Genomic DNA, 27147 nt, shown 5'->3' on the forward strand with positions numbered 1-27147 from the left:
AATTTAGTAAGGTTTTGCCCACCCAGATGGTACCGATATCTGGTCTGGCCCATGGACTAACATCACTACTTTCTCCTAAGCTGACGTTGGATGTAGTAGATTGCTTCACATTTTGTTTCACAATTGTGAATCTGTGAACTCAATACCGCCCCATCATCTGGCGGAGTCAGGTTAACTTTCTCCCACACACAGTCTCGCTGCTTTCTCCTCACGTATGACGTCTGCCCTTCTATTTGATAGCAGCAGGTGGCGGTAATGCACTTATGATGTCCGTGGCCCAGCGGCCGGTGAAAGACAAGAAGGAGAGGAGGAAGAGGAAGCAGCAGCACAGACACAGAAGACAGCTCAGCTGATCTGTGACGTGATGCGGTTTGATAATATGCGGAACCAGTGACAACAAACAACAAACACATCACCCTGCGGTAAGTGCACACAGCTTTCAAACTTTTCCGACACTTTGTTTCATATATCATCATTATCATATATCTAGGGTTGTTGTGGTAAATATAGAGGCGGGTAAACTATCCAAGGTGAGTAGTTTACAGCACATTGTTTCCCCTCATTGATTGATAGAGTTGATCTGAAAATAGGTGAGTAAACTCTCAGACTCATTTCAGACTCAGAGCGGGATAAACTGCGTTTAGTTGCGTTAAACTTTACCCTCCACTAAACCCCTGCATATATGATCAGCATGAGGCTATATGACAGAGTGATCAATGATCAACCTGTCATATACCCTCAGGCTGCTTCATAGCTCCATCTGATGACTCGCTATATGAAAGAGCCCTCTTAGCTTACAGTCTGAATACTTGTGGAAATCTGTCAGCCATTAAACTCACTTTATTTCTGCATTCTGATTCTGAAGGTATGGGTAGTTAGTGGGATAATGTTTGATAATGTTAATTGTCCTTGCATGCAGGCCAGGGGTGTAGTGGTAAATACACAGTTGGTTAAACTGTCGTTTCCCCTCATTGATTGTCTGATGGATACAGTTGATCTGAAAATAGGTGAGTAAACTCAAAGAGGTGGGTAACCGGTTTACTTGCGTTTACCCCCAACTACACCCCCCTGCTTGCATGGTTGTATAAAACTTCCGCAGTTTTCCCTGTTTCATAGTCTACAGGCATTTCTGCGTGCTGCCAGTCTGCCACATAACAAATTAAGACCTTTTTCTGTGGCATTTATAAGAAATTGCAAATAAAAATCGCGTCCCGTTCACCCGAATCTGAGGAATTGCTGTTATTAGGCTGTCTTGATATTTGCTGTGTCGTCTTGTAAGGTGTCCTTGAGCCTGCCTTCCCATAGGAAGTCCAGAAATGCAACTGTCTTCTTTGAATCATCTCAAGCTGTCTGGTCACAACAAACCTGAATTGATTCATTTCACTGCAGCATTTTGGAAAATGTCACAATTAAATCCGCTGCATTGCTCTGTCTGTATTATTTGGTAAATTAACATTAAGAAACACTGATTTAATAAAATAACATGGGCCCTGCTTTACATATTTACATGCCAAACCCAATGGAATAATTTCCTTTACATCCTACTGTCTATGTACTAACCCTAATCCTTATTGTAATTACTGTGCTCAAATGTCATCTGAACAAACTTCGCAAGCACAACTCGATCAAAAAAAGATCCTATTTACATATAGCCTACTCATGCAGCGCCCGTTCCCCCACCCCACATCATGCTCTCCCAATCGGGGTGTTCATGAACGATAACTGCATCTTGGCAGATCAACAGATCAGTCACAGCTGTACTCAAAACAGACTTAAAGCTCACTGGACGGTCTTAACTTAAAGGGCTATTCACCTTATGTTGCCACTAGGAGTGTAAAGATAACTGGTTTTAATAACCCTGATAAAATTCTTTACGATAACCGTACCGTTTAAAATTTTCATTATCATTAAAACCGTGATTACCGTGGTACCGTGATTACAGTGCGTTGAAAAACATGGTAAATACTGTCCATCATCAACCAAAGTTGGCAACAGTCTCCCAGATGCAAACGTGCAGCCTTGGTGAAATGATTTCAGTGAGTGTATCAATCCTTTTTGGGTCTGAGTTTTCAATATAAACGTAAAATGATTTCAGTGAGTCTCTCAGTACTTTTGGAACATTTTCAGATTTCTTTTATTAATACTGTGATAATACGATAACCGTGATAATTTTGGTCACGATAATCGTCATGTGAAATTTTCATACCGTTACATCTCTAGTTGCCACGCCCACTTTTTTATCTTCCTTGTCAGTTGCAATTTTATTTCTTCTTCGGGTTCAGCGTTAGCCGGCCGGTTGCATTGTAAACATTGATAAACTGGAAACTATGAATGATGTTTGGCAACATTCATTTCAGCAGCTACACTGCGGTGCGTGTGGGTGGGCAACTTCAGTTACATGTTCATAGCGTTCCTGCTGCGAGGAGCCGATGGCTGTACCCGGTCGGCATTTAACGTTAGTTACAAAAGCACGTCGACAGTGTTTTCTCACTGCCAGCTGGGTTGACAGATACTAACTAGTCCGACCGGTCACAGCCAGTGCTCGTCACTGCTCGTTAAAAAAATCCAAATAGGCGTTATTCTGATAAACTGGTCACATACTGTATGTGGATGTTACGTTCTCATCTGAAAAAATATAAAAACTTTATAACAGTTTTTTTTTTTTGCTTGAAAACAGCTTTTTGGCAAGTCTAAAAATGATAAAGGTAGGAGTAATCTACTTCCGGGTCTAAAATGGAATAACGATTACAAAATGACGTTATGCAGAAGCCTCCTGATATGGGCAAATGATAAGGTGAATAGAACTCACTCTTAGTCAGTTCTTTCATATTTCCGTTCTACGCTTCTTCTGTTTGCACAACCACTGTGCCCTCTTATCTGATCCAGATAAGAAGCATCTTATGAAATTGCATGAAAATGCACAAAATGTTGCCAAACCTCCTCAACATTTGGAGTTGATAGTCCTCTCCTGATAGTGGCACTATATTAACCGTCTATTATGTCAAAACCTTGAAATACATTAAAAAGAAATAGCCGTACATGCTATGGCTTTGCAACTTACTTCAAAATGTAAGTAAGAAGTAAATAAGCAAATCTTTATTCATGATATAGCACTTTTCAAAACCATAGTCACAAAGTGCTGGACAAGAGGGAAAAATAAGAAAATCAAAGTAAAACATAATACAATACAATATGAGAAGTACAAACTGGATGTAAAGGTAAACACTAAACAGAGACAAAATGTCGGCCCGCGTGAGAAGCAACAGTCACACAGTTGAAGCTAGAAAAATGGAGCATCTCTAAACATGATTAGAGTAGATTACAGACACCTTCGTTGTCTCAATAAAACAAAGTCTGAGAATTGTATCTTGAAAAGTGAATATTTGACACTTTGATATCTGCCTTTGTGTGGATGGACAGATGTCATCACGCACTCTGGTGGTTGCCTCAGTCGCAATCTGGGAACCCATCGGTACAAAAATAATCACCCCCCCTCCCCCCCGATGCAAGTGGAAGAGTCTGTGTTGAATCATGACGCCTCCTCTCTGCAAGGCACGTCTCAGATTGCTCAACAAGTTGATGACTCGCTGTTGGTGTGCGAAGAAACAGTCACACACTTTGAAAGATTAAAGATTAAACCGGACGGACAAACCCCGTCTTTATTTGTCACAGACACCGACCGTGGCATACACACACGTGCATGGCGGGAGGTGCCGTGAAATGTGTCCTCCGGGGGGGGGGGGGGGGGTAACGGGGTTATATATGGAGGAACAGCAGGGGAGCATATGGAGAACATGCAAACTCCACACAGAAAAGCCCTTTCGACGAGATAGCCCACCTGGGCAGTAGGCACTGAAGGCACGGGAGGAACACACCCTCAGTGTCCCAGGCGGGAATCGAACCCAGGACCTTTTAGCTGTGAGGCGACAGCGCTACCACTGTGCCCCCGTGCCCCTCTTTCAAGCTAGCGGGAATGACGAAGTCCAACACTGTTTTTCTGTAACCTGGTAAACCAGTTAATGTGAACAAACACCAAACTTGCTACAGCTACAGGGCATCTTCAGACCGTCCCTGACAAATGATCCACACAAATAATTGAGCCCATAGCTCAGGGCTGTCAAACTCATTTTAATCTACGTGCCAAATGCGACCCAATTTGGTGTCAAGTGGGGCCAGACAATGAAAATCAATAATCAATAATAACCTATAAATGACAAAACCTCAACATTTTCATGTTTATAGTGTAAAGAATTACAGGTACAACCCCACAACACGCTTATCTCGGATACCATCAAGCACATTATCTACCGTCTGTAGACCGTACCGTACCGTCTGTGCATTACAATCAGGGGTGTAGTGGAGGGTAAACGCAGTGTACCCACCCCTTTGAAATGAGGCAGATAGTTTACTCACCTATTTTCAGATCAACTGTATCAATCAATGAGCTGAATGAGGGCAAACAAGGTGGGTAAACTACTCACCTTGGATAGTTTACCCACCTCTGTATTTATCACTACACCCCTGATTACAATTAGGGGCAACTGTGCAAGTCTCTATAGTCAAGCAACAAGCTGACCATTTAGTGATTAATACAGATAACATGAATAGGCAACTTAATATTGAACTTGCTCCTGAAACCTGGTACGGTACCTCTTAGCCTTCACAAGTGCATCACATTGGACTTCTCAGTCCAAACTTTGCAAAGTCATCCTTTGGGCCGGATTGGACCCTTTGGGGGGCCGGATCTGGACCCTTTGGGGGGCCGGATCTGGACCCTTTGGGGGGCTGGATCTGGCCCCCGGGCCGCATGTTTGACACCCCTGCCATAGTGCATCAGAATGTTGTATTGTGTATTGTGTAATTAAACTGTGTGTGTGTGTGTGTGTGTGTGTGTGTGTGTGTGTGTGTGTGTGTGTGTGTGTGTGTGTGTGTGTGTGTGTGTGTGTGTGTGTGTGTGTGTGTATAGGTGTGTGTGTTTTTCTTCCAGCTCGTTGTGGTCTGTGGAGCTGGCAGGACGGGCATGGCAGGCAGACTGCTGCTTCTCTGGCTGCTGAGCGCCACCTCTGGTGACTGCCTGACACTCACACTGCATACTTCACTTCAGCTACATTCCTGCCTGCTATAGCTAACTTAAGACAGCGGGGGCGTCACTGGCAGCGGTACTTCCGGCTTGGTCAGATTGTTTAATTGTTTAATTGTTTATTGTGGATCCCCATTAGCCTACTACACCAAAGGTGAGACTACTCTTCCTGGGGTCCAAACACGTAAAATACAAACATAAAAGTCCAAAAGCTTTGGAGTAAAAACAATACAACAAAAATAAATAAAAACAAACAAAAAAAACAAGTGAGTCAAGGCTCACTCAATATTCATGTCAATCAAATATTAACAGTATCAACTCTTCTCATAAACAAAAAGAAATTTATAGGTCTTCCTGAGTAATTGCACCAGCAAAAACACTTATCCTGACCTTATTTCTACCATACTCACATGAAACCATCATATTATAATTGAAATACTTGATTACAATATATAATACATAATACATACCGTAATACAAATTCCTTTCATGTTGCACAATTAACAAAACAAATTAACAAACTGCAATTTTTAACTTTTTTTTTAACATAAATTTGTTCCTTACCATAGTTATATTTCTCGGTATTTTATTCCAGTAAGCAACTGCTCTATACATTACCGTCTTTTTCAGTGCATTTGTTTTTGGTAGAGGTAGAGTAAACCGTGAATGTAATGCTTGCCTTGTGGTATATCCATGTCTAGACTTAGTTGGGTCCAGTTGTGCGTACAAGCCCTCTGGTTTCCCAGTATTCCAGATAAATAAATAAAACAGTTACAAGGCTACATGCTATCCTTCGTTCCACTGTCATCCAGGACAGAGCGGCATGCATCCCACCGACACCGCTCCTCACAGAGCAGCGTAGCTGGAGTCTGTTCAGGTCAAGCTTAGAGGCATTGGACCATATGGCTGGACAGTAGTCCAAGCGTGATAAGACCAAAGATTGTAGTACAAGCCTCGCTGTACTATTAGTCAACAGATTTCTACACCTTCTGATCATTGAGGTACAACAGCTCATTTTTGACACCATTTTGTTGATGTGTTTCGACCAAGAAAGCGTTTCTTGAATTACCACACCCAACAGCTTGGCCTCTCTGACCTGTTCGATATCTACACAGTTGAGAACGAGATTTAGTTTTGGATTTGATCTAGATGCATATCTGTCTTAGCAATAATCCTACAGACACAATTGGCCGTGTCTGCGGGTGGCAAGACGGTGAGGTATGAGTCCTGATCGCTGCACTAGTGCCTCCAGTCCTCAGGTCGGTCGGTGCGCCTGTTCGGGGGAGGGGAACTGGTGGGAATAGCGTGATCCTCCCACACACTACGTCCTGCCGGTTGAAACTCCTCACTATCAGGTGAAAAGAAGCAGCTGGTGACTGCATATGTATCGGAGGAAGCAAAACAAACAACCCAATATCAATATATCGGCCAATATTCTTATATTATACACATTATTACACTTTTTTCTGCAATGATCTCTCAAATATCAAACACTTGACAAAGATATGACTTGACGTGACTTGAGATATGTAATTCATTTAATTTGCAGTTTAACAATAAACCTTATTGTCCAAAATGACATCAATGCAATGAAACTTCACTGGGAATTTAATAATTATCAAAAACTAGAAATACAAAATGTACAAATGGAACAAATACATAATAACTTGAGTTAAGAAAAAGGATCAAATATACACAACATGCTGTCTATAACTTAGAAAATAAAAATATATCGGCCAACATACCGGCCGATACCCATATATCGGTTATCGGCCAATATCGGAATCTAGTTCGTATGTGGGCGTGACTTTGGCTCTCTATGCGTTTGGTGTGAGTGTTGTGATGTGAAGGTGAACTGGTATTTTCTCTGTGTGTCCAGCAAGGTGCAGAGTGTCTCTGCTCGCTCCTGCTGCAGTCATTCTGGAGGCTTCCTCTCAAAACAGCCTCACCATCACATCCAGGTAAGAAGCTCCACATCATTTTCTTTACATTCTCTCATTCTTTGTCATTTCTTGGAGGGCTCGACATTAAAGGAAGGCGTTGCCGATTTTCAACCTGCTTTGTATTTCATGATCATCTCAGTAATCTAAGGAGATTAACAGTGTTTACCTTCTCTATATGTTTTCTGCAGCTTATTTTTAGGACTTTGAGCACAAAATAAGGTTATTTGTCACCAAATAGGGCACGACTCACCAACACATCAAACCCAATGTCATGTGCCCAGGCCCAGAATTATAGTGGCCAGAGCCATTGAGAGAGAGGGAGCTCCAGAAAACGCCTCTTGGTGCCTTCTAAAGTTGGCCCATAAAGTAAAACTTGATCATCAAAAGAGTCATTTTTGACTTTGTGTGACACCCAGAAAAAATGTCACTGAGTTTTACCGCTGCTGCTTTTTCCATGTAAGTGGGCGGGAAAACTTTCTGGCCTGCAGGACGTCATGTGACTTGTAATACCGAGCTTGGCCACCACGTTTTTTTTTTTTTTTTTAAACCTTTATTTATACAGGGGGAGGAGTCTCACTGAGAGCAATGCTCTCTTTTTCAGGAGTGCCCTGTTCACATTCACACACACATTCATACCTGGAAGCTGACCAGTACAACCACAGTCTGATCTGCTGGCCACTGATCAGCTCCACTGGAGCAGTTGGGGTTAAGGGCCTTGCTCAAGGGCACCTCAGTGGTGGTAATGAGGGAGGGGCAAGCGCTGCCTTTTCACTTTCCCCACCCAGATTTATCCTGCCGGTCCCGGGGATTGAACCATTGGGCCACCACTGCCCACGTTCAATTTGCTTCATGGCCCAGAAATGTTCCTGGGGGCTTGGTGTGAAAGATGTCTGTCTATTGCTCTGTTCTGAATCATTTCTGTTTGTTTCTCCAGTTCACCTGTCAACCAATCATCTGTGATCCAGTTTAATGTGACCTACAGCTCCAAGTCCAACTGCTCCTCTATCATCACAGTGCCTCAGCAGGTAGGCTCAAGCCCATGCTCAGCTCACATCCTGTCCCGTGCATGCGAAAGTTTAACAAAACTAGCTGTGTTCTTTTTAAAGACCCTGGAAACCCAAATCCACAATAACCTTCTAACTATGTAATTTCGAGTCTTATGTGCATAATAGTAAACATCTAAAAAATATTAGACATTAGTTTAATCCAAATCCTAAATATTTAATTAATATTATTATTATTATTTATTTTGAAAGCCCTAAAGCAGAAGACCTACTTTTGCATACTGGCTGACTTGATGCTCAAAAAATATTTTCTTTTCAAGAATGGTTGTTTACTTTTAGTCATTTAACTCTTTATTCTATGGTTTTATGCAGTGGTGTAGTCTAGTTTATTGTAGTGGCTATACTATACTGCAAGTTTCAGCTTGGACTGAGATTTCTTTCGGGGGGGATGGCAGTGTTCAAGAAGTACACCAGGTTAGTGGCCAGGTTAGCCTATCAGCTCTCACTTAACAAGTGGCCAGGTTAGCCTATCAGCTCTCACTTAACAAGTGGCCAGGTTAGCCTATCAGCTCTCACTTAACAAGTGGCCAGGTTAGCCTATCAGCTCTCACTTAACAAGTGGCCAGGTTAGCCTATCAGCTCTCACTTAACAAGTGGCCAGGTTAGCCTATCAGCTCTCACTTAACAAGTGGCCAGGTTAGCCTATCAGCTGTCACTTAACAAGTGGCGAGGTTAGCCTATCAGCTCTCACTTAACAAGTGGCCAGGTTAGCCTATCTACATCACTTGGACATGTAGCAGCATAGGTTGCTAAGCGGATAATAAGCTGATGATGAGAAGCGGCTGTCTACCTCTGTCAGATCTCTAACCAATCATGGTCAAGTGCTGAATCATTCTGGGTGAATTAATCAGCTGACTCAGCTCCCTCACGGGTCTGGGTACGTTTCCTGTTTTTACCAGCTTTTGCTGATGCTATTGTCTTCAGTTGTCCCTGTGGTCGCTATAGGGGACGTCTCACTTTTGAAAATAATTTAGCTGAATGTAGAAGAATGACTGTTGTGATCATAGTTTCTCTGTTATCTCTCTAGCTACAGTCATGGAACTCATTAATTCATATCAGAAATATTCTGATTTTGGTTGGAGAATCACTGGCCTAGGGGAACGATGTTGAACTCTCTCTCTCCTTCTCTCCCCTCTCTCTCTCTATCTATCTATCTATCTATCTATCTCTCTGTCTATAATGACAGGCTAGATTTAGTAGCCTATAAATACTGTGAACTTTGTTCAAAATTCAAAATTGTGAATTATGAAAATGAACTAGTTCATTTTGATCTGCGTGAACTCAACTTTGAGCTAGCTCTTGTGAAGTGTGAACTTGCACAACACTGCTTGGTGAGATTTTTAATCATTCAAATTTGGCTGGGTGGTTAATAACACTTTTTTCTGTGGTGTGACAAACTCAAAACACACATTTACTTTTGGTTTCCAAGGGCTTCAATGACTAACATGTGACTGCTGACTTGTGTGTGCGTTGTTCAGGTGGTGTTGCCAGCAGAGGCCAGCTCTGTCACTTTTGAGGTGGACGCCCACCATGTGGGTCAGGTGACCACTTACCTGTTGAGTAACAACACACACATCAACAGGTAAACAACACACACATGCACAGGTAGGCTGTCATCACAAACAACAACACATTCACAGGTAGGCTGTCAGAATAAACAACAACACATTCACAGGTAGGCTGTGAGGATAAACAACAACACATTCACAGGTAGGCTGTGAGGATAAACAACAATACATGTCCTCTGATAGCTGTATCAGTCATGTAGTTTGTTGGTAGAGGGAAAGGGTTAAGTCCAGCCCTGTCCTCTGATAGCTCTGTAGTCTGTACGAAAGCCTAAGTAGACCAAAACGCTTCCTCAATACGAGCTGACGTCACCTCCTTTGATAAACAGCTAATACATAATGAAACATAAACATCTCTCTTACATGAGCCAAAGGGGCTGACTGTAACAATAGCTATATTCATACTGTGAAACGGGCAGGCTTGTGTGTTCCACCTGCATTAAGGAACTCCGGATACGGACTCAGGTAATCGGGGGACTCGACTCGGGCGTCTTCTTTGTAGACTCGGACTTGGACTTGAACTGGAGATAATAGTGACTTGACTACAACACGACCTGGGGCAGCTCTCCATGGTGCTGAACCTGTCTCTCCTGCAGTCTGACCACCAGGATCCGCTTCATGGTCATCCATAGCAGCGCTCTGTCGATCCTCAGCCAGGTGATCGGATGGATTTACTTTGTGGCCTGGTCAGTCTCCTTCTATCCACAAGTCTGGGAGAACTGGAGGAGGAAAAGGTAATGACCTGTCTGTCTGTCTGCATGTCTGTCTGTCTGTCTGTCGTCTGTCGTCTGTCTGCCTGTCTGTCTGTCTGCCTGTCTGTCTGTCTGTCTGTCTGTTTGTCTGTCTGTCTGACTGACTGACTGACTGTCTGTCTGTCGTCTGTCTGTCTGTCTGTCTGTCTGTCTGTCTGTCTGTCTGTCTGACTGACTGACTGTCTGTCTGTCTGTCTGTCTGACTGTCTTGTTGTCTTGTTGTTTTTATTCATTTGCATTTTTGCATGTTCAATTTAAATAAAAACCAAATTGAAAGTTTCCAGTTAGTTAATTAGTTTCCAATTGAACTAAATGGAACGGTTACGCTATCTGAGTCAAATGCAAAATGGCTGCTGAGAGAGTTTTGACATCAAACGTCAGCAGACGACACCCCGCCTTAATGGGAAGTCATAATTCAGAATCAAACATCTCCATCTAAATTGCATCTAATGATTTTGGATGTCAGAGCTTTTTAAAGAGGACATGAAACACGAGTCACAACATGTACATAGAGCTCTCTGGCGCTGTTAGAATGTGTTTTTGGTGACTTGAACGGCTGTACCGTTTCCTGCAATTCATTTGCCAATCTAACTAACTGAACGGCTGTACCTCTGCACCGAGAGTGAAGACAAAGGCATTGTTTATCTTGGTTATGTATGGGCCATATGGCAAATAGGCAAATCTCCCAAAAGGTTGGCCTATCCCATTAAGAATTCTAGGGGGAAGAAAAATTGAATTCTGAAATTACAGTCAGACTTCTGAATTTAATGTCAGAATTTTGAGGGAAAAAGTCAGAATTTTGAGATTAAAGTCCAAATTCTCAAATTAAAGTCAGAATTCTGAGGGGAAAAGTCCACATACTGTTACATGTGACCTTTATTGATGATGTCACTGATGAGGTCACTGATGATATTACCGATGTACCGAAATTTGAACGTCTGGGGTCCCTAGATTTTTTGGAACGTCAAAGTTGGGTCCCAAGCCAAAAAGGCTTGGGAACACCTGTCCTGATTGCTCCCCTGGTTGATTTCTGCTCTTCATTATAATGGGGGAAAAAAGACAAAATCAGATTGAGACTCACACCAATGATACTAACATGTTATGTTTTTTGTTTTTGTTTTTAGTGTTGTAGGTCTGAACTTTGACTACCTGGCTCTGAATTTAACTGGCTTCATCGCCTACAGTTTCTTCAATATAGGCCTGTTCTGGGTACCTTATATAACGGTAAGTTGTCACACAACCATACTATGGCTACACAAAAGGGCTCTTCTAGGTGCCCTATATTATTCACCTTATTCACCACGCCCACTTTTTCTCTCTTCCGCGTTCAACGCAAACGTATTTGTTCTTCCGGTTCAGCGCTAGTTGCCTACTGTGGCTAATATTAGCCGCTAGTTACGGTAGTTATGTTATATGGCAGTAAAATGCCACTGAATGACCAAATTGATATAACTTTTAACCATTTCTAGGAACACTGTTTCCATACGGATCACCAGCGTTAGTTTGTTGTTTATAACGTGGCTATATTCATAACGTTTCTATCTCGGATGCGTTATTTCGAATCCCACATAGGTTACGCCTGGCGCAACCTATGTGGGTTTCACTAACGTCATCTTTAGAGCACAATATTCCTGGAATGCAAGTTTAACTAAACAGTTACATGTCGTCTGCATTCTACATAAAATTAAGATATTACGGGTTGTTTTATTTTGTATGTTACATACTTATTGACCAAGATATGTTAGTTTATGGGGGAGTAATTCTGCCAGTTTAGGAGGGGAGTGTGGGCGGCCATCTTGCCTGCGGGGTTTTTGGCAAGTCTAAACGGAAATACTATTACGAAATGACGTAATGCGGAAGCGTCCATGTGTGGGCAAAGAATAAGGTGAATAGTCCAGACAGAATTGACATGAATAATTCAGATTAGCATAAAAACACCTACCGTAAATTCCGGACTATAAGCCGCGGCTTTTTTCCCGTTTTTTGGCCCCTGCGGCTTATATAACGGTGCGTCTTATCTATGGATTTTTTCAGAAAAAAAAAAAAAAATACAAATAAAATCTCTCTTTTTTAGCACTCTTTCTAACTATAAATCCACTTCTGTTTTAATTTCCTCTCTTGCCCTCTTTTCACCACACCGCGGACACTGTGTGCACTGTAAAAATAAACAACGGTGGTGTTGTGTTATGTTGTTTTGTTGAAATGTTACGGTAATACGGTAAATGGGAGCTTCCTCAAACAGCCATCTCTTTCCCGACAATCCCCTCTGTGCGTGACCACTTACATATGGTAATTACGGTAAGCAAACGGCCACTCGGCCATCAACTCCCTCCCCCGACTACCAGGAGAAAATCACAAACTTCGGCGAATTCACACAAAGGAAGATCAAGGAATATTCCATCGAACCGGAGCAGATCATAAATATGGATGAAGTGCCTTTGACGTTCGACCTGCCACTCACTCGGACTGTTAACAAGAAGCGCCCTGGAGGATTCTTTCACCAAAAAAAAGCTTTGCTCGTTCTCGACAGCATGAGAACGAGCAGTAGAAGCAACACTCTCACTTACCATGGGGAAGGTACGCAGACATTCACACGACGCAGCTTTCAAGTTGAAAGCAGTCAATCTCGCATTAAAAGAGGGAAACAGAGCAGCCGCGCGTAACCTGGGCATCGATGAGTCAATGGTGAGGCGTTGGACGGTGCAGCAGGAGGAACTGTCTCAGCACGGAATATTATAGGAGTGTGAAAACATCCACAATCACCAACGGGTTCCAAAACGCTGGACTGCTGCGGGATGAAGAGGATGACGCCGCCACAGCTGGCGCTGAGGGCCGTCAGAGGCTTCAGAGGCTGTTCGATGCCGACAGTGATGAAGAGGAGTTCGTTGGTTTTGAGTGACAATGAAGGAGAGAGGAGAGTGGTTGACGAAGCCACCCTGAACCTGTTCGTTTCCGACACTGAAGATGAGGACTTTGGTGGTTTCAGTACGCAGGAAGAAGAGGAAGACGAGGATTAGTGACTTGACTTCTCTGGTTACAGGTTTGCTGCACATATAGCCTATTGTTGTGTGATTTTGTCTGGGGATTAGTGACCTGACTTTTGTTTTGTTTTGTTGAAATGTTAATAAATGGGAGCTTCCCCAACCAGCCATTGCTTTCCCGACATTCCTCTCTGTGCACGAACCCTTTCATATGGTAATTAAACATCAAAACACCCGCGGCTTATAGACCGGTGCGGCTTATAGAAGAAAAAAATAGTCAATTTTGGTCCCGCGGCTTATAGACCGGTGCGTCTTATAGTCCGGAATTTACGGTAATTGTTATATACTAAGTATGTAGAGTTGGATGCCTTCAACATTTACATTTTGGGCATTTCTCTCGTAAATCCCAAACAAAGGGATTTTGGGGCTAAACACCAAATGGCAGAATAGCTTTTTTTTTTTTGTAAAACATCAGCAGCCTCCAGGAGACAGGAGACTGGTCTGTGAAGGTGTTATATTGTGTTTGTCCTGTAGGAGGAGTTTCTGAAGAGAAACCCTAACGGAGTTAACCCCGTCAACGCCAACGATGTCTTCTTCAGTCTCCATGCTTTTCTGCTCTGTTTGGTCTACATTTGTCAGGCAACTATATACGAGGTATGGGTGTGTGTATATACTAGGTACATCTCTGTGTGCGTGCGTGTCCGTGTGTGTGCGCGCGTGTGTGTGTGTCTAATGCTGTTTCTCTTTCTCGTCCAGAGGGGAGGTCAGAAGGTTTCCCGGATGGCCATGGTCTTGTTGGTGATTGCCTGGACATTTGCGTTGGTCAGCCTGTTCGTAGCGGTAGCCAATAAGATCACCTGGTTGGATTACCTCTACTATTTCTCCTACATTAAATTAGCAATCACTCTGGTCAAATATGTACCACAGGTAGGCAATACTCACACAACATACACAATACACTCTCACACAGATTTAATTTAAATCATAACTATATGTCTCATCAGAAATCATGCAATTATTAGATTGATTCCATATTCATGGTGTAATCCAAGTCTCCACAAGCCCCTGAGATGCCAAGTTGACTTGAAAATATGTCATGTACACCCTGTGTGGTGCAGCACCCCACATTGCTACGTCCAGCTGGCTGCAGTGCAGATTTCAGCTAAAAACAGTTTCTTACTGTATGACGATTTTAAAGTAAGCCAACGTTGTCACCTTTTTCTGAAGCGAGAGCTTTTGGGTGCCGCCGTTAAACGGAAGTTTGGAGCTAGTTTCGTTCTTCTTCGTCTGTTAGCGGGGTTGCCAGGTATTATGGGATACTGTATCTTACCCCACCCAAGGAACCACTGCATGCTTCCTTGAAAATCTGCCAAAAATAGGTGCCTAGAAAGGTTGCAAATACTGTATCCTACCTGTTTCAGACACCATAAAACTTAAAAAAAAATAACTTCCTACTTCCTACCTAGAAATGCTGCCTACCAGTATATAGGTTGATTCCTAGCTTTTCATACATGGCCTTAGTGTCTGTCTGTGTGTTCTAGGTCTATATGAACTACAGCAGACAGAGCACCGAAGGCTTTAGTGTCTATCTGTGTGTTTTCTAGGTCTATATGAACTACAGCAGGCAGAGCACTGAAGGCTGGAGCATCGGCAACGTGTTGCTGGACTTCACTGGGGGCCTCCTTAGCATTCTGCAGATGCTCCTGCAGTCTTACAACAACGGTAACTAACAACACATTGACACTAATACTGTGTTTTACTCCATTTACTGACATGGAACAGCCGTCAATCTCTGTGCAATTCAAGACCTTTCAGAATAGAGACACTGCGGAGCGCGTCATCATTCTGAAACCACGCCCAAAACGGGGGGAAACATAAACCCCCCCCCCAATCCTGGCGTGCATGGTCACATGTTGCACACAAAGATACTGGCCCCTATCGTTGCATCGGCGCAGTTTCTAGGCCGAGCGGCAGGCGCAGATCAAAGCAGTGGGCGTGGAAAGGCGCACTTGATATCGTCGTGCTGGCGCTAGATGCAGCCCAAAGCATTACAACCACGCCTTTTAGGCGTAAAATTATGCACCGTCATGCTCATTGGATAAGTGCAATAAACGAATCGCACGCTTGCCTTTTTAGCTCCAATTCCAGTGATCCCGCAAAACCAGATGAAAGCCAAACGCTCTGCCCCCCCCCCCCCCTCCCTTCATCCAGCCTGTCTGTCTGCATTATAGGCTATTATTCCATATTATTATGCTTCTCAAACCAATCTAACTGCAGTTTCAATACTGCAAGCATGTAAATACGCTACACTATAGCAAGATCAAAGTGAAAATAATGTTCTATGCATCAGCTAGAAAAATATAGCCTATTAGATTGGTGAAAGTTTGTCCAGAAAGATATCATTTTCTCTCGCCTGCTGCAGGAAGGATGATGCACATAAATATACCCTACATTATGTCAAGTCATTGCATAAATGTGTTTTTATTGTAAAACTAAATGTGAAATAGGGCCAAGTTATTGGAGGAACATCACAGTATAGCAGATGCCATTAGAAGCGCGTTCCGAAGCGCGTTCCGCTGTTACTTCTCTAAATCACGTTAACTCGACAAGGGGTATATATATGCCCAGGAGGACATATATGTTTCACATAGGGTGGTGTTTTCATTTCGAGGTTTTATTTGGTCCAATATTGAAATGTTGACAATGGCAGGCTGTGTTACCATTACACATTAATTTAGAACTACCTTTTATATCTATTTTGGCTCATTTGGTGGCTATTTAGTAGCGAAATGAAGAAACACAATGCATGCTGGGAACTCAGAGAGAGAGAGAGAGAAGGGTGACAGAGAAGAAGCAGTGAAGGCAAAGAATAGGCCTGCTTTTCAAAAGCGCAAAGCGCTAAATGTAGGCCAGCTCCCAAGATATAACTAGGCTGGTATTTAGCGCCGACACGCCCACTTTGGGACTGCGCCACGCCCATTCGGCCTAAAGCGCATTTGGCAGCCTAAAGCCTATTGCTATCTTGCCGAAACAGGCGCAAGGCACGTTTTTTTGCGGTTAAGGCCCGTAATAGCGCCGATGGCCTGTGGGAGAATAGAGCCCCATATATACGAAATATGAACACTCCAACTTACTTCCTTGACAGCTAGATCCACATTTTTCTTCTCGCCAATTCTCAATGGCTTCCTTGTTTTGCTCGGGAGTACAAAAAAACTTTTTTTTACATTTGTTGTCTGCGCACCCCACCACACAACAGCTTTTAGCTATGTTTAATTCAAGGAAAATGATGCTGGTGTATGGAAGTGAATGGAGAGCTTTCCCCCGTGATGGGCGTGGCCTATTTCATACAGTGTCTCTATTGGAAGGGCATTTTTCATTTGTTAGAATGCCCAAATCTCTTACTGTATGAAGCAGATCTGGCTCCATCAGAAGTCACATGACTTGACAAAGGCCACCAGGCTGAAACGTTCTATAAAATTTTAATAATAATTATATTATTAATAATAATTATAATAATAATAATTATAATAATAATACGTGGCATTTGCATAGCGCTTTTCTAGAACTCAAAGTCACTATACACACTATACACTAAGGGGCGGTGTTAGTGAGACAACAGAGGGACAAACAGTGGACAAACAGAACATAGACACAGAGGATGGATGGGGGCAGGTGGGGGCTAAGAGAAGGCAATGGAGGAGAGATGCATCTTGAGGTGGGATTGAAAGACTGTGAGGGACTCAGAGTCTCTGATGTCTTGGGGGAGGGAGTTCCAGAGCCTGGGAGCTGCTCTGGAGAATGCTCTGTCCTCGAAATTGCAGAGGTTGGATGTGGGGGTGGAGAAAAGGCAGGCAGAGGCAGTGGCGCCGGAACGAGTTTGCAATTAGGGGGACATTTTTATTTTTTTTGTCAAATTTTTTTTTTTTCATTTTCTTTTTTTTTTTTTCAAATTTTCTTTTTTTTTCAATGTTTTTTTGCCGGCTCCCGTCAGGGCGCCGGCAAGAAAAATTTATGTTTTTTTTAACGTCTGGATGATTTTTAGCCATATTTAGAGGAATATCTAATTTTAAATTAACATTAGGATTATACTGTAGTGATGTAATTATTCAGTATTTTCTCCTTTTCTCACTCACTTGGTGACCTGGGCCCGTATTTATCAAGCGTCTCAGAGTGCCATTTTAGTCCTAAGTGCTGAGAATTTGTGAAATTTAGTCCTACTCTCACACTTAACACGTTGAGTGCCATAGCCGAGATATCTCGTCTTACATAATCCAACGGTTGAGTGCCATAGACGAGCTATCTCGTCTTACATAAACATTTTTTTTTTTTGACGGTGGGACATCAATCAACCCCTTTTACGTCTTCTATATCAATATTGGAGGAAGAGAATGTGTATAATCTATTTTACCGACCACTAAGTGGCGACAGTTCTCTCCCAAGACAGAGAGAAAGCCACAGCCACGGCGGGTCCGCTGCAGAAAGCCAGTCTAATTACAAGGAAATAGCTGGGCGAAAACTCTTTCGATTTCACACACACACACACACACACACACACACACACACACACACACACACGCGCGCGCGCGCACACACACACACTCGAGTACCTTTGCGCATAAATAAGACCAGAATCGCAAAAGCTTCTTCAAAGATCTCAGCCGACACGAACGAGCCAGTTTTTTTACAGTCCAGAGTGACTGCCCGAAAGCGGCCGCGGAGCCTCCACCCCCTCCGCAGCACAGACGGAGGGAGGAGTTTGGAGACACACACACACTCTCTCTCTCTCTCTCTCTCTCTCTCTCTCTCTCTCTAGTCCCGAGAGAGAGAGAGAGGAGAGAGAGAGAGAGAGAGAGAGAGAGAGAGAGAGCACACAGAGTGGGAGACAGACACGCTGTGGGGGCAAAGAACGGACAGAGATCTCTTCCTCTCAGAGCCGCGGAGCAACGCGCGAACACACACACACACACACACACACACACACACACACACACACACACACACACACACACACACAATACAGTATACAGACTTGCCCAAGGGCACCCATAATCACAGGCAGGTGACTGTTCTGCTGTTTGATTGAATTTCACAAAACTGCGATTATCTCAGCTTCCTGTCTCAGACGCTAAAACCATGCTGTACTCAACGGCTAATATCTACATAACTACTAACTCTGCAAACTAACTCTTTTAGACAGAGAAAGCACACATTCTATTAGTTATTTTTAGATGATTGGTGTTCACGAAGTCTTAACAGAAAAGAATCCTCGGCTCTTGTAAAATGAGCCAGAATCCTCAAAAAAAAACTGGCACAACTTACCTACAGGATTGAAAAAACGGCTGGCACTCAATGTGTTAAGAATAAAAGCTTTTTATCAACCTTCTTAAGACTAGGAAACACTCCTACTCTAGCCTAGGTAAACCCAGCCCCCACGTGACCTGCTCTCTCAGTTCCCAGTCACTATGGTCTAGCGAACGGGCCATTCAAATCGATTGCTGGGGCGATTGAAAGACCCACGCAGACCCGCAGCCACCCCGCAGCCAATGAGTGACGGCGTGACTGCCAACATCAGTCCTGCCGTGATCGGCCAATCAGAGAGTGCGTCTTTGTCAATGACGTGTAACAGCTGCAGCGGCTTAGCACTACCTAGCCGTTAGCATTTGGCCTCTCTAAAGCATAGCTCCCGAGCTAGCTACTAGCTGGCTAGCTATATGGCTATGCAACTACGTGAGGAAATTCAAGTGAAAACAGCTGTTGAGGTTGAGGTCTGTTGATCAAAATAACACCTAGCGTTATCGAAATCGGATTTTAGCGGACCATACAAGCCAGGGCTTCAGAGCTGATCACCTGGACACATTTTATGGCGAAATTATCTGATAAACTTGTCTGTGCTGCTCTGTGGTGATCAGCTAATGTCTTCATAGCATTGTGATTATGATTTAATGCATTATGGAAGATAAACGCTGGTTTAACATAATTAAAATAATTCCCTACCAAACATGTAAAGTGACGCTTCTGGGCAGTAGACCATTTGGGCATAACATTATGTAATGTGACATGAGATCACCACATTTCAATAAATATAACGTTTTTGCACATTTGAATGCTGCTGGTCGTTTGTTTAATGCTGTATATATTGGATATTTAAAGCTGATACACAACACAATTGTGTTGAGGTAATTCTGCAAAGCTCAGTTAAAAATATAACATGTAACACTTTACACAATCAAATCTAACTTATTCACAGCAATACACAGTCCAGTAGTACAGTGGGCTAATTGTTTGAATTATATCGAAATATATTTGCATGGTGTAGCATGTAATGCAGATAATGTAGCTAGATACTCTGACACAGAAAGGCAGACAAGCTAGCAGCAGGGATCTTGTCACACTGATTCCAGATAAACTCCTCTGTCTAGCCAGCTATACAATATTGATCAAAATAACACCTATATCGAAATCGGATTTTAGCGGACCATACAAGCCGGGGCTTCAGAGCTGATCACCTGGACACATTTTACGGCGAAATTATCTGATAAACTTGTCTGTGCAGCTCTGTGGTGATCAGCTAATGTCTTCGCATTGTGATTATGATTTAATGCATTATGGAAGATAAACGCTGGAAGGCTGGGTAGCATTAGCTGACGTCATCCAGGCTACAGTAACATTAGGCTATTATAGTTATGAAACGCTGATTCAAACGTTACAATAATAAGACACAATATAGGAGCCAGTTACCCTACTGTAGATAGAGAGTAATTTCAGACCACCAGATATCACCATATTTATGTTATTAAATGCTGTAACGTTAACGGTAATTCTCATGTGTATGGTTTATTTATAAGCATTCATTGATTGAAGCAGAGTGCTGGTCGGTTAAGTTTCTCTGTAGTCAATGTCCTCTGCTCCAATCTTCGTTCGTAGTTTCTTCTGTCTCTCGTCCAGCAGCTGCAGATGTCATCATTATCCACGTTATTGATTATTATTTATAAAAAAAATCTCGTGTAAATATTTTGTGAACGCACCAATAGTTAGAGAAGGAAACCTCTCTTTGCATTTTATTTTTTAATAAAAGTAGGCTACTTGTGATATCTCACGTGGTCGATCATCATTGCAAATTTATGTGAACAGCTAGGTTTAATGACAAATATGGAATATCACCCAAGGAAATACCACGGTTTAATGCCAACAGATAAACCATACAGATTTGTTGTAATTGTGAACACATAAGGGAGCAAAGACATGGTTTTCAAGTATAACACAACTTTTATTCAAAGACAGGATTGAAAAATATAGGTCACTTGTATTCACTTCAGTAATGTCAGGTCTCAGTCGCATTCACGCTAACCTCTTAACGTCTAGCTATAGCTAGGTTACATCTGGATTATGTATAATATACAGAATTGCACAGTACACAGTTGCACAGTTACTGCACAGTAACGTGTACAAATATTGAACGCAACAGTCTCGTTCTGGAGCGAACCCCTCAGCTGAATTCACGTTGGAATATGATATCAAGGCTTGATACATTTGATTGTAGCTACTCATACAGCCGTGTGGAGCTTATCTAGCTAGGTTGCATCTGGAATATGATATCAAGCCAGTAATGTAGCTAGCTAGCGTTAAATAGGTTTATCTGTAACCACGCTGAAATGTGAGGGCATTAACGTTAATATTTCAATTAGGTCAAACACACCTTACCGTTATGACTGCGGCCGTTTTGGATTAACATTAGCGTTAAGTCCATGATCAAATCTAGCATTTCGGTATATTCAGTGTGTGTGTGTGAAAAGGATGTTAGCATGCTAGCATTATTAGCACAGAATGTATACAGTCCATGGTACAACGTTAGGCCTTCAAGTCCTGAGGCGAACAGCACTGGAGGATGAAGTCTGCAGACTGGCATTCAGTGTCCAGCATAACAAGCACGCCTGTTTCCTCATCAGGTTGGCAGCAGCTGTATAGATGATGACTGTTCTTCACAGCCACAAATATCTCTCCAGATCTGCGGCCATCTGCAGCAGGGATCGAGGTTTGGGTCCGTGTAGACTAGGGCTGCCAACATTCCATCCCAGCAATACGGGACGGTCGGACCAACGGGGTGGGGGGGGGAGTTGTCCTGTTCCTCTTTCATTCCCTGACCACCGTCACGCGATGTTCTCTCTTCTTGTAGCTGGTTGTAACCATTTGCGTGCTAGCAGTACTGAAATGAAAAGTGTTAGCTCATGCGCTAACAACAAAGGTCGCAGAGTGATGACGCCATCTGCTGCACTGCGCATGTGCTCTGTGCACTAAACTGGTTGGATGATGGTTGCGTAATGGAGTGGTCTATCGGGGGGGGGGCAACAACCGCAGGAAATCGTTTAACAATGGTGGGAATCCAGACCATAGTGACTGAGAACAGGTCTGAGAGCAGGTCACGTGGGGGATGGGTTTACCCAGGCTACTCCTACTCCCCCAGCTATTTAGGAGTCCTCAGGAGGTGTCCTAAGTGGTTAGGAGTTGCCAGCAGGGCAATGTTGACCAGTGGTGTAGTCTACCTTTTTTCAGAGGGTATACTGACTCTGACTGACATTTCCCACGGATATTGTCGCGTTTTTCTTTCATGGCTTGACAGAAAAAGTATGCCTTCACGCGCCTAGTTGGCTTGAAAATAGAACTCACGTAAAAATCGGCGCAGCTCAGGCGAGGCGTGGGTACACGGAAGGTTCACGTTGAGGCGCCCTGTGTACACAGCCTCATTGACTAAAAAGGACGCCTGTTTAAAAGCGTGGGTAAAGGCAAGGCTTGGGTGCTGTGTGTGAACGTAGGGTAACACACAGAGCGCACAGGGTGAATTTTATAAATGGAAATTGAAAACGATACATATCATAGCGCATTTCCCAGTGCGCATATGCAAATCTGAGTCATTTCGCAGTGTGTATACGGCGTATACCTGCGTATCACGTAGACGACACCACTGATGTTGACATCATGGCATTCAGGAGACTGAGATGTGCGCGAATCTTCTCCACTAAGCACAGCGTGTCATCCTCCCTCCAATTCGGCTTTCTTTTGGATTATGTTTGCTCATCATACAGCCTATAGAACCTGGCTATAGGGTAGTCAATTGACAGCACACCAGTTTCGAGTCAGTTGTGGGATTAGGTAAATTGGGTGGATTAGGAAAGATTTAGCCTATTCTTGAGTGATTTTCAATGTAGGCTATCTTGTATTATTTTGTTGATAATTTCTTCTGAAATTATTGGTGAATATATGCTACACTCCCATTGTGCATTTCACTGTTGAATCATCTCTATTTAGGATATTCGTGCATAAGGGATTCCATTCAGCGATTGGCCATTCCTGTGTACTTGGAATTGCGTCATCAACATTTCCCTTTACGGCACACACACCTGTCGTAAATCAGCTCTGAGATTGACACTTAGGATTCAGTCCTACACCTCGCTGAAAGAGGGAGTGAGATGCATAATAACTGACTTTTAAGTGCAGCTTTTAGCTGGGAATTTTTTTGCTCATAAGTGTACTCTTAGCAGTGTTCTTAGGAGTAATTCTAGGAAGCTTGATAAATACGGGCCCTGCTCTCCCTTTAGGTCATTTTACAATTACACTACAACAGACAGCAACACAGGCAGAAACACTAAAATAAAATAACAATAACCGTATACGATTATAGCAGCAGCCAATGACAGTGAGTGCAAACAGAGTCCAGGTCTGTCTGTCTCTCAGGTGTAATAATCCCACAATGATCACGGCTTTAACAAGTGTCACAGGCTGTGTAAACAGTGTAAAGTGGGCTCTCTGTAATTTGATCCCTGGGTCTGTCTGTCTCAGGTGTAATAATCCCACAACGATCATGGCTTTAACAAGCATCACAGGCTGTGTAAACAGTGTAAAGTGGGCTCTAAGCGTCAGGGGCAGTTGCCCCCTCAGATTAAAAAAAAAAAAAAAAAAAAAAATTTTAGGGGGACCAAATTTTAAGGGGGACAAAATGTCCCCATGTCCCCCTTGTTCCGGCGCCAGTGGGCAGAGGTGGATCTGAGAGAACGGGAGGGTTGGTAGGGAGAGAGGTCATCTGTGAGATATTACATTTTAATATTACATTTTAAAATGTATTTGCATCTAAGAGCCAGAGTGTGCGGTTTCTTCTTCTTCAATCCATCAGAGGTCTAGACATGGCTCCATCAGAGGCCCATTGGAGAGATACATAACAACCAGGGGAGAAAAAGAGAATAAGATTGTTGTGGTGTGGCTTCAATAACATTAGTAAAAGTGAATAGTCCCACAAGTTAGATTTGTTTCCAAATGTAGGTCACCCTAGTCTCTACTCCAAAAAAGCTACTTAACCTGAACAAACTGTTAGCTAGCTAATTTAGCAAAGCAACCGCTCCTCAACTGTAGTCAGGGTGCAGTTGAGGAGCGGTCGGGAGAGCGACCTGGAGCTCCAGGGAAAGACAAATTGTGATTTTTATTTCAGAAATCTGATCGCGGAAGTTCTTTGTATCTACATTAAACACATATATGCTCATGTATTTGTACCTGTTGGGAGGCTACTTTAGACCATTTTTATGACATTTATGGGTCCGGGAGATGAAACCGTTTTAGAACGTGGCAGGAAAACGTTGCAGCGGTGTGAACCGGCCCGTCTCATCTCGACTCCAGCCGGCTGAGGGCGTCGCCAGCAATTCAGCGTGTCAAGTCACAGAGGCTAGTTGCACATAGTGGCACGTAGGCTGGTTGCAAGTTGCAACTTGTCTCATCGTGAATCTTTGGTCTAAACTGGGCTTAAAAATAGTGTTAAAAATAGTGTAAGGCTGCATTGCTGACCTCAAGTCCCCTGCTGACCACATATCGGTCGGTCTCTCTCTCTCTCCCCCTCTCTCTCTCTCTCTCTCTCTCTGCAGATGAATGGAGGTTGATATTTGGTGACCCTACTAAGTTCGGCCTGGGCTTGTTCTCGGTGGTGTTTGATGTGCTCTTCATGGTCCAGCACTACTGTCTGTACAGACATTCTGTACAGTACGAGCCTGTTGGAGACCACAACCAGTGACACAAACATCTAAACATCTACTGTCTGTACAGACGTTCCTCACAGTACCAACCTGTTGGAAACCATGACCAGTGACACAAACATCTAAACATCTACTGTCTGTACAGATGTTCAGCACAGCACAAGCCTGTTGGAGACCATGACCAGTGACGCAAACATCTAAACATCTACTGTCTGTACAGACGTTCAGCACAGCACGAGCCTGTTGGAGACCATGACCAGTGACACAAACATCTAAACATCTACTGTCTGTACAGACGTTCCTCACAGTACCAACCTGTTGGAGACCATGACCAGTGACACAAACACCTCTGTCTGGACAGCCCCACTGCAGCGTATGAAGCTGTAGTATTCACTTTATTCACCGCGCCCACTTTTTCTCTCTTCCGCGTTAGTTCCAATTGTATTTGTTCTTCCGGTTCAGCGCTAGTTGGCGGCCAGTTTCAAAACAAAACGTGAATGAAGTTTGGCAACATTCAGCAGCGACACTGCGGCCAACTTCAGTTACATGTTCATAGCGTTACTGCTGCGAGGAGTCGATGGCTGTACCCAGTCGGCATTTAACGTTAGTTACAAAAGCACGTCGACAGTGTTTTCTCACTGCCAGTAGCCTACAGTAGGGGTTGACGGATGCTAGTCCGACCGGTCAGCTCAGTCCTCGCTGCTCGTTAAATATTTCCAAATAGGCGTTATTCTGATAAACTGGTCACATATTTGGAATACGTTCTCACCCGAAAAAATATAAAAACTTTAAATCAGTTTGTTTTTTTGCTTGAAAACAGCTTTTTGGCAAGTCTAAAAATGACTACGGTAGGCGTAATCTAGTTCCGTGTCTAAAGCGGAAAGACGATTACAAAATGACGTCATGCAGAAGCCTCCTTATATGGACAAAGAATGAGGTGAATAGATTTAAAACCCATGATTAATTTCTTCACCGTTGCCTTCTTTCTGTTTTGGAGAAATAGCTCAAAACCCACAACTGCTCCTACAGCAACCGTTCAATACATTGGCATTTAGGTTGTTGAGATCAATAGGAGAATTCAATAGGAGAATTCACTTTTTTTTTTTACAACCTGGACATACACCATACATACATCATATAATCTGTATAGCTTATTTTGTCCGCTTTCATTGAATGTTTTCAGGGAACAAAATGGTGGTTGTACTGTAAGATGGAGATATTAAGCCGTAAACCATCTGAATTTAAATTCATATTTCTGGATGGGCTGACTACTGACTGTTGTTCAGTCCACTATGCTATGTGTGTCATTTTGAGGCATTGGTCTAATTGATTGATTGATTTTATTGATAGATATAGAATAGGGGTGTCAAACTCGTTTTTAGTCCACGGGCCACATGCGACCCAATTTGATCTGATGAGCCAGACAAAGAAATCCTAACAACCTGGTTATAAATAAGAAAACCTCCAAATGTTCCTGTTTCTCTTTGTGTAAAGAATTATAGATACATTTTAAGAACACGTTTGCACATAGGGTTACTGTATCTCAGCTACAGTACGATCAAACAAATGATCAAATCTACTGTCTAACTGTGCATTACAATTTACGGCAACTGTGGATTGTCTATAGTCCAGGGTGATGAAAATAGTGTATGATGTATGTATTGATGAATACAGAAAACATGAATATACTTCATATTGAACTTGCTCCTGAAACCTCTTAGCCTTCAAAAGTGCATCACATTGGATTAAAGGATTGTCAGTGTAATTTTGACACTATGCAAAGTCATCCTGTGGGCCGTATTGGACCCTTTGGTGGGCCGGTTCTGGCCCGCGGGCCATATGTTTGACACCCCTAATGTAAAACAAGTAGCAAAATCCAAAGACAATCTTAGGATAAAAACAACACAATAATAGACATATCATTTCAATTCCTGCCCTGGTGTCTTTCCTTTTAGTCACAACCAACACTGCCTTAAAAGACATCACACAAATAGAAGACAGGAAAAAGAAAACACAATAGAGTGCCAAAGTCACGCCCTCTTCCAGGTTAACCAAGGGATTTCAGCCGCCATTTGTTTTCCCATAGACATTTTGTCAAATGCTTATAAGAATTGTTTTACTTGGTCAAACCAAGCTAGATTTAGAATCTAGCTTTGATCAAAACTGAAAAATAAATTATTTTTCTCTCTCAGATGTTTTGTTTTTAAGTTTTGGTCCAAGTGAAATGCTACCTATTCAGTTACCTGTCTGACTGGCCAGGTCACAATATACAATATAAATATATACAATATAAAGTGACTACCAGGATACAATTTTACGGTGTCTGAAAGTAAATGTCTGTTTTTGATGTTTTGTATAACTGTTTTGATCTTTCTAAAAGGCAATAAATAATCGACAAATCAGTTTCTAGATAACCTAACTGCTGCCTGTCATCCTTTAGGCTCATAATTAGAGCTCTTGGGGCCAGGTACCTATCTCAGCTCTGACATTCCAGATTCATGGTTCATCCAATCACCTGCCAGGTGTTTTTTGAAAGTGCCTGCCCTTTCAAACGGTTTCCCGAGCGACTCGTTCCCAGATGGTTTAGTGAAAACAAACCCTCTGGCAGCATCAGGCCAAACAGCATACTTTGTATTGATTTGCCTACCGAGGACAAAAACATGTATCACGTTCTGGCAACACAGGCGTCTCACATAGCCACACCTGTCTCCACACTTCCTGTTAGCGCTGTGCCAGCGCTGGAGAATAAC

At 42.9% G+C, this 27147-nt stretch overlaps 1 protein-coding gene across 2 annotated transcripts; it reads left to right on the forward strand.

Annotated features, from left to right (window-relative positions):
• The first annotated feature begins 330 nt into the window (after positions 1-330).
• ctns (cystinosin, lysosomal cystine transporter) lies at positions 331-27147 on the forward strand. Of its 2 annotated transcripts, none has more exons than XM_083648117.1 (11): positions 331-422; positions 4967-5066; positions 6960-7041; positions 7958-8048; positions 9566-9669; positions 10249-10386; positions 11529-11628; positions 13920-14039; positions 14142-14312; positions 14990-15107; positions 24290-27147. In XM_083648117.1, the coding sequence occupies exons 2-11, from the start codon at positions 5021-5023 to the stop codon at positions 24433-24435; spliced, it is 1116 nt and encodes a 371-aa protein (XP_083504243.1). In that variant the 5' UTR covers positions 331-422; positions 4967-5020; the 3' UTR covers positions 24436-27147. The 2 variants fall into 2 exon arrangements, with proteins under 2 accessions (XP_083504243.1, XP_083504244.1); XM_083648118.1 differs by lacking the exon at positions 331-422 and adding an exon at positions 522-530.

Source organism: Poromitra crassiceps, assembly GCF_964638095.1.
Source record: "Poromitra crassiceps genome assembly, chromosome: 12".
NCBI lineage: Eukaryota > Metazoa > Chordata > Actinopteri > Beryciformes > Melamphaidae > Poromitra > Poromitra crassiceps.